This window comes from Salvelinus fontinalis, chromosome 7 (genome assembly GCF_029448725.1).
Source record: "Salvelinus fontinalis isolate EN_2023a chromosome 7, ASM2944872v1, whole genome shotgun sequence".
Taxonomy (NCBI): Eukaryota; Metazoa; Chordata; class Actinopteri; order Salmoniformes; family Salmonidae; genus Salvelinus; species Salvelinus fontinalis.
The window spans coordinates 27,028,551-27,043,461 of NC_074671.1; the positions used below are offsets into that span (position 1 = coordinate 27,028,551).

The 14,911-nt window shown below is 41.0% G+C and overlaps 1 protein-coding gene across 1 annotated transcript; it reads left to right on the forward strand.

The window, feature by feature from the left end:
* The first annotated feature begins 10,803 nt into the window (after window positions 1-10,803).
* Window positions 10,804-13,957, forward strand: LOC129859318 (protein FAM110B-like). Its single transcript, XM_055928947.1, has one exon. The coding sequence runs from the start codon at window positions 11,307-11,309 to the stop codon at window positions 12,381-12,383; it is 1,077 nt and encodes a 358-aa protein (XP_055784922.1). The 5' UTR covers window positions 10,804-11,306; the 3' UTR covers window positions 12,384-13,957.
* Window positions 13,958-14,911: the final 954 nt, after the last annotated feature.

The following is a 14,911-nucleotide window of genomic DNA, read 5'->3' on the forward strand; positions in this document are numbered from 1 at the left end:
TCTCTAGTTTCTAAAACCGTTTGAATTATATCTGTGAGTAAAACAGAACTCATTTGGTACAAACTTCCTGACCAGGAAGTGGAAAGTCTGAAAACTATGCTCTCTTCTAGGTCCTGCCTATAAATGGGCATGATACGTATTAGTATACATGCACGTCATACACCTTCCCCTGGATGTCAAGAGGCGGTGAGAGAAGAAATGGGGTGTTTATCTTGGTCTGAAGTGGAATAACAGCTCTTGGAATGACGTGTCATCCATTTCCTGTTTTCAGGAAGGCGCGAGAAGGAACCTGGATTTGCCTTCTGATAAGCTGCCGTTATGGACGACTAATATCTCTGGCTTTGATTTTATTTGATACATGTGACCATATCATCGTAAAGTATGTTTTTTCAATATAGTTTAATCAGATTATTGAATTTTTTTCGGGAGTTTTGCCGTGTTCTGTTCTCTTCCGTTTGTTGACATGGAGAGATTCGTGCCACTTGGCTAGTGTGCTTGCTAAATCGAGAGGGAAAGAGGCCGTTCTAAATCCAAACAACGATTGTTCTTGACCCCTTGTACAACATTCTGATGGAAGATCAGCAAAAGTAGGAAACATTTTATGATGCTATTTCATATATCTGTCGTACATGTGAACTAGTCGTCGGCGCCCAGCTTTTGGGTACTCTAGCTATACTGAAGCTGTATGTCGTAATTAAGTTATTTTTAGAATTCTAACACAGCGATTTCATTAAGAAGTAATGGATCTATCATTTCCTATACAACATGTATTTTTTAGTTATGTTTATGAATAGCTATTTGGTCAGAATATGTGTGTCTGAAAAAGTGTCCGAAAAAAATCCGGACGTTGTGGGAAAAAGTAGCTAAGTTAGCACAATGTATAACCATTGATTTCAGCTCTAAATATGCACATTTTCGAACAAAACATAACTGTATGTATAACCTGATGTTATAGGACTGTCATCTGATGAAGAATATCAAGGTTAGTCAAAAATTATATATCTTTTACTGGTTTGTCACGATCGCTAACTTTTACTGCTGGGGAAGGGCTTGTGTTTCTGGCTATTGTGGTAAGCTAATATAACGCTATATTGTGTTTTCGCTGTAAAACACTTAATAAATCGGAAATATTGGCTGGAATCACAAGATGCCTGTCTTTCATTTGCTGTACACTATGTATTTTTCAGAAATGTTTTATGATGAGTATTTAGGTATTTGGCGTTGGTGTCTGTAATTATTCTGTCTGCTTTCGGTGCAATTTCTGATTGTAGCTGCAATATAAACTATGATTTATACCTGAAATATGCAAAATTTTTGAACAAAACATAGATTTATTGAATAACCTGTTATAAGACTGTCATCTGATGAAGTTGTTTGTTAGTTAGTTTGGTTGGTTCTTGGTTAGTTAGGTTGGCTTTGTGCATGCTACCTGTGCTGTGAAAAATGTCTGTCCTTTTTTGTATTTGGTGGTGAGCTAACATAAATATACGTGCTGTTTTCTCTGTAAAACATTTTAAAAATCGGACATGTTGGCTGGATTCACAAGATGTGTACCTTTCATTTGCTGTATTGGACTTGTTAATGTGTGAAAGTTAAATATTCCAAAAAAATATATTTTGAATTTCGCGCTCTGCCTTTTCAGTGGAATGTGGGAGGAGTTCCGCTGGCGGAACGCCTGAGCAGTAAAGGTTAACCTGCGCTAGTACCAACATACAGTTGAAGTTGGAAGTTTACATACACTTAGGTTGGAGTCATTAAAACTCGTTTTTCAACCACTCCACAAATTTCTTGTTAAGAAACTATAGTTTTGGCTAGTCGGTTGTGCAGGACACAAGTAATTTTTCCAACAATTGTTTACAGACAGATTATTTAACTTATAATTCACTGTATCACAATTCCAGTGGGTCAGAAGTTTACATATACTAAGTTGACTGTGCCTTTAAACTGCTTGGAAAATTCCAGAAAATTATGTCTTGGCTTTAGAAGCTTCTGATAGGCTAATTGACATCATTTGAGTCAATTGGAGGTGTACCTGTGGATGTATTTCAAGGCCTACCTTCAAACTCAGTGCCTCTTTGCTTGACATCATGGGAAAATCTAAAGAAATCAGCCAAGACCTCAGAAAAAAAATTGTAGACCTCCACAAGTCTAGTTCATCCTTGGGAGCAATTTCCAAACGCCTGAAGGTATCACGTTCATCTGTACAAACAATACTACGCAAGTATAAACACCATGGGACCACACAACCATCATACCGCTCAGGAAGGAGACACGTTCTGTCTCCTAGAGATGAATGTACTTTGGTGAGACAAGTGCAAATCAATCATAGAACAACAGCAAAGGACCTTGTGAAGATGCTGGAGGAAACAGGTACAAAGGTATCTATATTCACAGTAAAACGAGTCCTATATCGACATAACCTGAAAGGCCGCTCAGCAAGGAAGAAGCCACTGCTCCAAAACCGCCATAAAAAAAGCCAGACTACGGTTTGCAACTGCACATGGGAACAAAGATCGTACCTTTTGGAGAAATGTCCAATGGTCTGATGAAACAAAAATAGAACTGTTTGGCCATAATGACCATCGTTATGTTTGGAGGAAAAAGGGGGACGCTTGCGAGCCGAAGAACACCATCCCAACTGTGAAGTACGGGGGTGGCAGCATCATGTTGTGGGGGTGCTTTGATGCAGGAGGCACTGGTGCACTTCACAAAATAGATGGCATCATGAGGCAGGAAAATTATGTGGATATATTGAAGCAACATCTCAAGACATCAGTCAGAAAGTTAAAGCTTGGTCACAAATGGGTCTTCCAAATGGACAAGTGACCCCAAGCATACTTCCAAAGTTGTGGCAAAATGGCTTAAGGACAACAAAGTCAAGGTATTGGAGTGGCCATCACAAAGCCCTGACCTCAATCCTATAGAAAATGTGTGGGCAGAACTGAAAAACCGTGTGCGAGCAAGTAGGCCTACAAACTTGAATCAGTTACACCAGCTCTGTCAGGAGGAATGGGCCAGAATTCACCCAACTTATTGTGGGAAGCTTTTGGAAGGCTACCCAAAATGTTTGACCCAAGTTAAACAGTTTAAAGGCAATGCTACCAAATACTAATTGAGTGTATGTAAACTTCTGACCCACTGGGAATGTGATGAAAGAAATGAAAGCTGAAATAAATAATTCTCTCTACTATTATTCTGACATTTCAAATTGTTAAAATAAAGTGGTGCGGGGCCTCCCGGGTGGCGCAGTGGTCTAGGGCACTGCATCGCAGTGCTAGCTGCGCCACCAGAGTCTCTGGGTTCGCGCCCAGGCTCTGTCGCAGCCGGCCGCGACCGGGAGGTCCGTGGGGCGACGCACAATTGGCATAGCGTCGTCCGGGTTAGGGAGGGTTTGGCCGGTAGGGATATCCTTGTCTCATCGCGCTCCAGCGACTCCTGTGGCGGGCCGGGTTGGAGGCGCGCTGTGTTAAGAAGCAGTGCGGCTTGGTTGGGTTGTGCTTCGGAGGACGCATGGCTTTCGACCTTTGTCTCTCCCGAGCCCGTACGGGAGTTGTAGTGATGAGACAAGATAGTAATTACTAGCAATTGGATACCACGAAAATTGGGGATAAAATGGGATAAAATAAATAAATAAATAAAAAAAAAAAAAAAAATTAAAGTGGTGATCCTAACTGACTTAAGACCGTGAATTTTTACTAAGATTAAATGTCAGGAATGGTCAAAAACAGAGTAAATGTATTTGGCTAAGATGTATGTAAACTTCCGACTTCAACTGTATATATGTACATATTTGGCTAACTAAGCTAACTAGCTTTGGTTAAAAATCATGATGTCAGGGTGGCTGGGATAGACCAATCACCACACCCACTGGGAAAATATAAATTTACAGTGCCGTGACCCTGCTTAATGAACACTGCCAGAAATTGAAAATGAAATGACTACCATTGAATAACTGGTTCTCATTTTTGTTTGATCTACTACGCAACATTTCGAACATAATGTGTCCTTACTTCTGAGGTAACCAGTTACAGAACATTAATGTTTTTTAGGGACAGGAAAATAGGTTATTCTGTTTGTTATGCTGCCAATCAGCTGCTAACTGCAGGTTGGTCCATTCAACCTTGGGTGGAAACGACACACTTTATTCTTCTGTATGGTAGGTCGAGCAATTTGAACAAGCAATCATTTTTCTTTGCGTATACGGTAATCTTCAGTCAATAATGTGGTCCTCTTTATACAACAAAAAAATTATAGATGGGAAGGGTTTGCACGTTTGGGATTATCCCATTGGCTCCATTGTGCCAGGCTGGGCTCAGTCAAGTGCATCTAGAGTATTTGAAGAAAAACAAATACTGTTTGAACCCAGGTATGGGCACCTTACATAGGCAGCAGTCCAAAGATAGGCAACCTGCAAGATGCAAAAAAGAAATAATATACTTGTGTTGTTTACTTTTTTTTTTATAATAGCACAATCAAGTCATTGTTATGCAGTTACATGTGGCTAGCCAAAATAAACAACACAATTCATTTCACATTTGCTGTAAAATGAATGAAGTTCAGGTTGTCAACACAATGTGCTGCAGTAATGAAAGTAAATTCATCATCCATTTAGTCAACTTTCACAGACAGAATGGCAACATATCAGCTTCATTAGTTGCTCTGTTCAGAGAAATGTTCATAATTGGACCAGAGTCAGTTATTTAGATAGGCCTATATGTAGGAGGGAAACATCTGTTGGCTATGTTCCTATTAAATAAACCTGCAGAGACAAGACATACAAACACACATACACACACGCACACACACACACACATTCATTCCCTTACTCCCCCATCTATAATAATACACAAAAAAAACATTTAGAGAGATAATCCCTCAAAGCGACTGTCATAGATAAATACATCGGAATACAAATTAAACACCATAATATCAACTTGTGTCTTTGGAAACTATCGATAAGGGGTCTGCATAGTAGTCTACCATTGCTTTGACAGCTGGTGAAATGAAAGATACACTTGGTTTAATGAAATGATCTGTACAAGGGATATAGGTGTTGGCTGGCAATGCTTGTTGAGAGGAACCCGCTGTGTTTAATACACTGAATATGTTTCTGGTACCTCACACTGAAACTACTACTGATGTCCGCAAACTGCAGTTGAAAGCAGTGTGAGGTCTAAACACAGAGCTTCATGTGCTATAATTCACACTTGGGCAATAGCTTTGACAAGTAAATCTGTCACATTAATCAATAACAGCAACAATCCCTGAAGGGTGCTGACTTGTGAGAATAGATCCACTTGCTGCTTATTTGTCGCTGCCAGCTAGGGGATAGAGAGAGGCATGTAAAAAAAAAACAATTTGCATAGATCTATTGCCTCAAGCACTGCTAAACAACACAGTGAGTTAGTTGCCAGGCAACATGAAGACATTTTGGCATGCATTATTCCATGGTGTCTGTCTGGTCTGCTCAGTGGGCTATGGTGGGTCGGGTGCTATTGTGGTAGTATGGTTCAGTCTCTGTCTCTCCCTTTTCTCTCGCTCCTTGTTTACTGAAAAGTCATGTTTAATTCATCTCTTGACAGACTTGGTCTTCACGTTGGTAATGGCCTTGTGTGTGTGTTGGGCCAAGCTGGTGCGTGAGTTGTAACAGAGGTCACAACTGCTTTGGTAAAGGGTGTTTTGACACATTCAGTCAGCCACAAATGCAACGTAGCGATAGCGATTTGAGATCAGATCACAAACCAGCCAAAAGAGCTCTCTTCAGTGGACTGTTTCATTGACTAATAAAGCAGAACTTGACACTCCACTTAATGTCTCTTTAATATTAATTTTGTTCCACCCGCCTTTTGTCAGATTGAAATGTTAGGCTAACGATTTTTAAAAAATATCATCTAATCAGAAATTGACTATTGAAAATGCATGGCTGGGGGGCAGTGGTGTAAAGTACTTAAGTAAAAATACTTGAAAGTACTACTTAAGTAGTGTTTTTGGGCATCTGTACATTACTTTACCATTTATATTTTTGACAACTTTTACTTTTACTCCACTATATCCCTAAAGAAAATAAGGTATTTTTTTACTCCAAACATTCTCCCTGACACCTAAAAGTACTCGTTACATTTTGAACGCTTAGCAGGACAAGAAAATGATCCAATTCATGCATTTATCAAGAGATCATCCCTGGTCATCCCTACAGCCTCTTATCTGGCGGACTCACTCAACACAAATGCTTTGTTTCTAAATTATGTCTGAGTGTCCCCTGGCTATCTGTAAAAAAATACATATATATTGCCGTCTAGTTTGCTTAATATCCGGATGTTTTATTTTATTTGTACTTTTACTTTCAATACTTAAGTATATTTTAGCAATTACATTCACTTTTAATTCTTATATATATTTAAAACCAAATACTTTTAGACTTTGATTCAAGTAATATTTTACTGGGTGACTTTTACTTTTACTTGAGTCATTTTCTACTAAGGTATCTTTACTTTTACTAAAGTATGACAATTGGGTACCTTTTCCACCATTGCTGGGGGGGGGGGGGGGGGGGGGGGGGGTCACTCCAATCTGACCAGCCATAACTCCAGGGGCAGGACTTAAATCTTGAATCAGCAGAAAATAATTGCCACTTAAACAACAACTGGACTGGAGGTCAAGTGAACAATGGGAAACCATTCATTTGACTATTTCAATAGCATGCTGTGCACAGAAGTACAACCATTAAATTGAATTGTCTTGCTTGGCTTCTCATATTACATCCCTGCATGTACATTACATGTGGATCAAAGTGGAAGTCCTCTGAGGCTTGCGTACATTTATGGCCCAATTCTGAACTAACCATTTTTCCTGACGATCGATTGGCTCACTTTATAATCTTTGCATTCACGGCATGTATTCTTGACTATTTGACATTTGTGTGCAGATTAATAGCAAAATGAAATGTGCCATATCAGATTGGTTGGGTTGTACTTTGCAGTGATCTATTTTAATCGTAGAAAAATAGTTGTATTTATTTTTCAGAAAAGCAAAAGGTATTTTACCACTTATTCTGCAAAGAAAATATGAGTTTTATAGCAAATTGATAGGTTAAATGCCTGAAGATCTTTTGACATGTTTTTCTCAAACAAGCACAATGCCTCATGGCAATATCAGTATGCAGCGCAATATCCATCCTTGTATGTTGCCCCACCCAATGGTAACACAGGAGTAATACATTCATGAGGCTGTCATTAGATTGGGATAGGTACCCATCCTCTCTTACCATGCACTACATAGGGGTAACTGTGAATTTTACAGTAATTTACCGACAGCTGGTTCGAATCACAGGGCTGACAAGACAAATCTGTCAGTAGTGAGCCGGATGGTTACTGGTGTTACTTTCTGGCTTAGATCCTGGGTCTCCCCTTGCACCACAAGCCTATATGTTAGCCTGCTGCCTGAGAAAGCCTGCAGACTGAGCTTGAAGACCTAATACAAGTATTCAGGTCTCAGGCAAGGTAACTCAAATGTGGCTTTGTGCAAGGCACGTAATCCATCTGCAGCACTACATTCTGTGTAGAACCTGGTATGTTGTCGCCACCCATTGGTAACATATGAGAAATACATTTATAAGGGCTGCCATTAAATTGGAATAGGTATCTGACCAAAGATGGTGGATAAATGAAGATGTCTTACTCAGGCAGTTTACCATTGGAAATAATGATAAAGATTATTTTCTGTGTAAGTGGGCGTTCCCTCTCTCGTGTGAGCACTGGTCTACTTATTTTGACCTCTCCGCTCACTCCACCTGCCCCGCCACTACCAGAAAAAAATTGACAGTAAGTTATTTCGCTTCTGGGGCACCCCCTCCGTTGGGTGGGGGCAATAAGTAACCAGACTGGCCTTACACGGCCATCTCGGGATCCAACTATCCATCCTCTCTAACCATGGCAACAGGACAAACACAGGAGATAATATTCAGTCAGTTTTGAACATGCTTTAGTACAATAGTATGTCTGTGTTGGAAGGGGAAGGCCTTTGTGTTATTATATTTGTGTTAATACATATTTTTGATGAACAATACATAGAGGTTTGGGGTTGTTTGGGGTATTTAAAATGTTTGTTTTTTAAAATCATCCTTATTGATTATTCCCTTACAGAAAAACCACATGATTTCACGTGAAAACGTGGTTTTGGAACGAAAGTCATATGTGAAAACAAAAATAAGTAATTGTGATACACACAGTGCTTTTATCGTGCAATGCTTTCAACATATGTTTATTACTCAACGTGTCTTACCTCAGATTTGAATTTACAACCTCTTGGCTCACAGCATTTCGATCTTTCTGCTACGCCACCAAGCCTGTGCTAACAACTTATTTCACCTGTATTCTTACACTTTGGAATTAAAACTGAATCTCAGTCTAAGTCAATTAAACCAATGATGTGAGAATAGTCCAATTATTTGATAACTAATAAGATGGCACTCTAAGTGCAGAGATGCATTATAGGTAATGAACGTGTATTGGAATGTCACAATGTGAGGTGTTCCAAAGACAGGTTTTCATATGGTTTCGTCTGGAGTGCATCAATGCCTCAGCAGTGACATCAGATACTTATTTGTTACCAAGAACATATATCCACACACTCTTGAAAACAAGAGTATGGTTACAGTAAAATGTTGTTCCCTGGTTTACAAAAAGGTCAAAGGTACACATAAGGTACCTTAGAGTTACAAATAGGAATTCACACAGTACTGGTCGATACCTTTTAGAGTACATGTGCGGCTAATCTATACTAAACAAAAATAGAAATGCAACAGGCGACAATTTCTAAGATTTTACTGAGTTACAGTTCATAATAAGGAAATCAGTCAATTAGTACCTAATCTATGGATTTCACATGACTGGGCATGGGAGCAACCATGGGTGGGCCTTGGAGGGAATAGGCCCACCCACTTGGCAGCCAGGCCCACCCGCTGGTGAGCCAGGCCCAGGCCCAGCCAATCAGAATTAGTTTTTCCACACAAAATGGCTTTATTACAGACAGAAATATGGGATTTTTTTTTCAGCTCATGAAACATGGGATCAACACTTTACATGTTGGGTTTATATTTTTCTACACAACATATTCAGTATAAGGTACAATTATTACAGCACTAAAATGTAGGTGGGGACAATGTGCTGGCTCGGACTCATTAGCATATTTGGGGGCGTAGTGTAAAATATGTTGTTTTTGTGGCAACCATCATTGGAAATGTTGTATGTGTTTAAGTGGTTTTAATCATCATGTTAATAAAAGTTGTTAAACATCTCTGCTGACACTGTTAGTTCTGAAATCTCTATAAGGACTTATGACACTCAGGAGCTGTATTGTTAGGAGAGTAGTGTGCATTTTAATGTCTACTGGTTTACAGAAAGCTGATGTGAAGTTAATGATTAGTTGTATGTCTGATGTGCAGTAGGGAAGGGCGTAGTACAATGACATGGTGACTAGGTACTTCATTAATGAAATATTATACAGTTATTTGGTATCTCATGTCAGGCTGGAGAACTGACAGCCCACAAGCGCAGAACTATGAACAGAACACAACAGACCATATTAACTGGGAAGCCATTCCCACTCTTGGGAGACCAAAAAGAGCTAGTTAAAAGCCACGCATGCAGTAAGCCATGCCTGCAATATTCTGATAGGCTGCCAATTAGCAAGTAATGTTGCTTGTTGTCAATAGAAGAGTCAGGGAAGGCTCAATAGGTTACTGGTATGTTACTGTGAATTTTACAATCATTTACTGACTTAGGGTTTCCAGATAGGAAAAGACAAATTCACAGCAACACATTACCTTTTTTTTACAGTGGCGCTCATCAGTGCCACATGCTCTTACAAAATCTGTAAAATAGACAATGTCAAAAGAGGTACTCAACTTCCAACAACATTACTATCAGACAGTTAAAATGCTACAACACTGCCACTGACGGTTGACACAAATATATTTGACCACGTCCCCAAATATGCTAATGACCCCACCAGTACATTGCACCCACCTATCAAAGCGGGGGACTGTTAAAATTGAAATAATGGAAATTATGCATTTTATAGTAAAATATTCTGAATGACATTTGACACCTGGATTTTCACATGTACTCAAATGTTGTCACATGCTCACATGTTGAAATTTTGCATCCCCATGTTGCCACATTTATTTCACATGAGATCCTATTACATCATATTTCACGTTATCACATTAGTTGATTTAAAAAATATATATAATCTTTATTTAACTATGCAAGTCAGTTATGAACAAATTCTTATTTACAATGACAGGAAACAGTGGGTTAACTGCCTTGTTCAGGGGCAGAACAAGAGATTTGTACCTTGTCAGGTCAGGGATTTGATTCAGCAACCTTTCAGTCACTGGCACACCACTCTAACCACTAGGCTACCTGCCACCCCCCATAAAATCATATGAAATTCACGTGTTTTTTCCATGAGGGTTCTCCCTGAATTCATATTGTGGTATGGATTGGAATAATTTCAGTATATGTGGACAGTATCATCACCATAGTGGAATTAATGTTTCATTGTGAAACATTTTATTCCACTCTGGAAAATCCTGTTCACCTCTCTGAAAAATCAGTAGTGCTCCACAGTGTAATATTTTCCCACATGCTATTACAGAGACTCCTTTACCCAGCCCTCCCCTTGGTGCTTGATCAACCAATCGGATCGTAGAGTTTGCTATAACAGCCAACCACAAGCCTACCTTGCCCTCTCTTCCTGTTGTTGCTAGAAAAGTGATGTCAACTCTCCTGTGACATGATTGGCTGTGAAGGCTGTGCTGGGTTTCAGGTCGCTGCCTAGGCTGAGCAGCACAAAGGACTGGGGGAGAAAGCTGCATCCATCTCTGCATTGGAAGAATCCACTGGATTGGGAGAAGAAGACAAACGCCACAGGCTCCATTACCCACGTCTGCTCAGAGACTCAGACCGAGACTGCGCACAGCCAGGAAAAAATATAAAGAGATATTTCAGGATGTAGAGAGAGAGAGGGATAGATACAGGGAGAGTCATAGATTTAGCACAAAAGAGATAGATAAATATAGATTTGTATATAGACGGGAAGCAAAACAGGGCCGGTGTTACCTGCTGGGAGGTGCAATGAGGCTGTGTTATCGATACTGGCCAGACGCAGGTTGCAGCAACAGCAGCAGCAGCAGCAGCAGAGCATTCCTCCGGCTGGATGTCTGTTATTCTGAGGCAGTGCTGTGAGTGGTGCGTAGTACCACCAAATCCAGCAAGACTGTGGCGGGGGAGAAAATCTCTGACATGCCCACGGAGATGCTTCAGTCAGAAGGCGTGGGCAAGGATGTCACCCTACCTGCTGCCACAGCCGGCCCGGCTCAACCCGGCACGGTGCCATTGCGGATCCTCAACAAGGGGCCTGAATACTTCCGCAGGCAGGCCGCAGAACAGCACCAACCCCATCGTATGAGCGCCGTGGAGAGGCTGGAGGCGGACAAGGCCAAGTACGTGAAGAGCCAAGAGGTGATCAACGCCAAGCAGGAGCCTGTGACGTCTGCTCTTCTCCTGCCCAGCCCTCCTGGACCCCCTGGTGGCCCTGCATATGGTCCCAAGAGAGCTGGCAGCAGCCCTGCCCTCAAAGCCTCCAACAAAAACAACGGTAAATCTGATGTGTGCCAAGCCAAGCGTGCCAACCTCAATTTAGAGATCCTGCGGAATCTTCTCAACAGTTCAGAGAGTTGCATGGCGGGCCAGGGGAATGGAGCGAGGAGCTGGGCCCCACAGCGCTCCCGGTCCAGCGAGCTTCACCGCCGCTCCTTTGCTGAGTCGCTGCGGGTGTTCCCCACGCAGGGTGCCAACCTCAACCTGAGCGCCAGCCTCCTGCAGGAACGGCCTGTCGAGGGCCTGCTGCACCTCTCACTCAGCTCCTCAGACTTGCGCTTGCCCCTCCGTGTGAAGCCCGGTATTAGCGGTGGCTCCGGCCCGCCCCCGCCACCCAAGCCCCATGCCTCTGTTCCCCGGAGACCATCCCTGAACCGGTCCAAATCTGACCTGAGTGAGCGCTATGCCCGAGCAGGCGCTGACGTGGAGCGCTTCTTTAACTACTGTGGGCTGGACCCCGGGGAGCTGGAGGGCCTCGGTGTGGTGGAGAGCTTTGCCCGAGCCAACTCCGACCTCCTCTCCCTCAACTTCCGCAGCGCCAGCATGATCAGCTCCGACTGCGAGCGATCGCTACATAGCAACGACAACCTGACAGACGACGCGGACTCGGCTGAGCGCGTTCCCTACGGAATATCTGCCGTCGAGCGCAATGCACGCGTTATCAAATGGCTGTATAGCATCAAACATGCACGAGAGTCTCAGAAAGTCTCCCATGTTTGAGAGGACTCGAGCTTTATTAGGTCATGATTAGCGGAACTAGCTACAAAAGGCATTCATAACCCATCCATAAGCACTAAATAAAGATAACTACTACATAGGTAGTTGATAAACGCTTTGTGATGTATTTAACATAGCATCTTACAGTGCATTTATGTCAAAGTATAATATCATTATTGGTATTTCTGAACCATTTGTGAATCAATAGTAAACTATAAATCATCATGTATTATGCATTTGTTCATTTATTAACAGTAAGTTAATACAATTGAATCATTTTTTATTCATTATCATGCCAGATGTCATAGCACTAATGTCACTCATGAAGACATCCAGAAACACTATGAAATATCTACATGATAAAGAAACGTAAAATGCGTAAACATAAAACACTTGTTGGAGTACATGCATATGTATAGTAAAACATGTATATGTGTAAAGTATGTATTGAATCATCAACAACAGGCCTTATACTGTATAAAGGTAAACACGGTTATATAGATTAGTGTTTATAAGTAGTTTAAAAGCAGGCATTCAAATAAAAGTGTTTCCAATTACAAAACCTTCCCACAATTAAAATTTGGACCTAAGGACTGCTAACCAAAGTTCCAACTAAAGGACAAGACATACCTACACGCTGGTGGCAGTCCTAACGCCTCTGACCACAGAACATTGGCCTTCCTTTTCTTTTCATTTCCCTACGGTTCTACATGTTGAATCGACACCGTTCGTTGACACCCAGCAGGTGATCTACTGCGCATGGCCAACATTCGTGTTGGTCTGTCTTGTCCTTTAAGGATAGGATGCACTATAGGGTGATGCTATGTCAAACTGTGACGTTTTCATACAGTAACCCTATATGCTGCTGTTTCATCATGTTTACCTAGTGCTTACAGTAAGGTTGTAAATGCTTCCTGTAGATACAGTGGATGTAATTCATTATCCATTATGCATTATTTGATCTACAATAGGTATTTGTGGTCCTGAAAACATTGTCCTGTCAGCCTGCATGCTTCCCAAAAACCTGCAGTTCTCAAGACAGAACCTTGATTTTAAGATGGCTGCTGTAGTACCTTACTATCTTTCAACAACAAAAACAACTAGTTAAGCAGCATTGGCACAGTCAGCATTGTCTGGGTACATGGACTGATACTCAAGTCATTCCTGAGGCTGGGCGCATTATGTTCTGCTATTTGCACTTCAGTGTTGATGCTTAGCTCCTGTGTGCTTTTATCAATACCCACGTGTGTGTCTGTGTCCAAGCGCTGTGTGAATATAAACTCTTTAGCTGGCAAAGCATGTTATCAATTTCTATTTGGTTTTGTAATGGTTCTGTAGTTTCCTCCATGTGGTCACTGTTGTGTTCATTGGCGAATTAGAACCGGATGGTTGCGTTTGGGGACTATTGGCTTGCTCTACGTGTCAATGCATCACCAATGCAATGTACCAGTGGCCCAAGATCTTTTTGTATTGTATAATGTATACTGTATAAGGACATGCATAGCACTTCAACTGCTACCATAACTATGAAAGGCTCAATTCTGCTTGTTACTGTATTAAATAGCTTATCAACTGCTTAGGCCTGGTCTTTTATATTTCATTACATTTGAATTATCCTGCAAAACTTTTAGTAAGTTCTTTTTTTTTTTTTTACACAAATGGCAAAACCACAAGCACGTGTGTCGCGAAACCTTTCTCATAAAACCAAAAGCCAATCAACAGGGAGTTTGCCTTGCTAGTCAGTGACCATTCCAACATATTTGCACTTAGCAGTAATAAAATAAACCATGCTCTTACATGCGTTAAAGGCCAGGTAAGATTTCCTGCTGTTTAATTGTCATTTCATAGGGTTCTACAAATAACCACGTTGCCTTTGCATGCCTTTATTTATCATTTGAGTAGAAATGTGTGTTCCTCTCTCCATTCTACTCCCTTTTGATGAGGTCAGGGATGTAATCACTGTAGCTGTCCTGTCTGGGAATCTGACAATGAAAGAAAGAGCTTTGTGTACTTACCGCATCAGTGCTTTGAGGTGGTTTATGCATCCAAACACGAGTAGGCTATCTGGGATCTATTCAATTTCTAATGAATAGTGTCTCTGGTTAGGTATATAACCTAATGTTAGTGAATAGTGTCTCTGGTTAGGTATATAACCTAATGTTAGTGAATAGTGTCTCTGGTTAGGTATATAACATAATAATAGTGAATAGTGTCTCTGGTTACGTATACAACCTAATGTTAGTGAATAGTGTCTCTGGTTAGGTATACAACCTAATGTTAGTGAATAGTGTCTCTGGTTATGGATATATCCTAATGTTAGTGAATAGTGTCTCTGGTTAGGTATATAACCTAATGTTAGTGAATAGTGTCTCTGGTTAGGTATATAACCTAATGTTAGTGAATAGTGTTTGTGGCCATAGATGTACCTGTATAGTGTTTTTATTCTATTCCTATAGCTCTGGCTATGTGCAGTGTACAAAACAGAATACATACAGAAGGTCATTTGGCGTTTCTGTACCTGTATTTTCCAT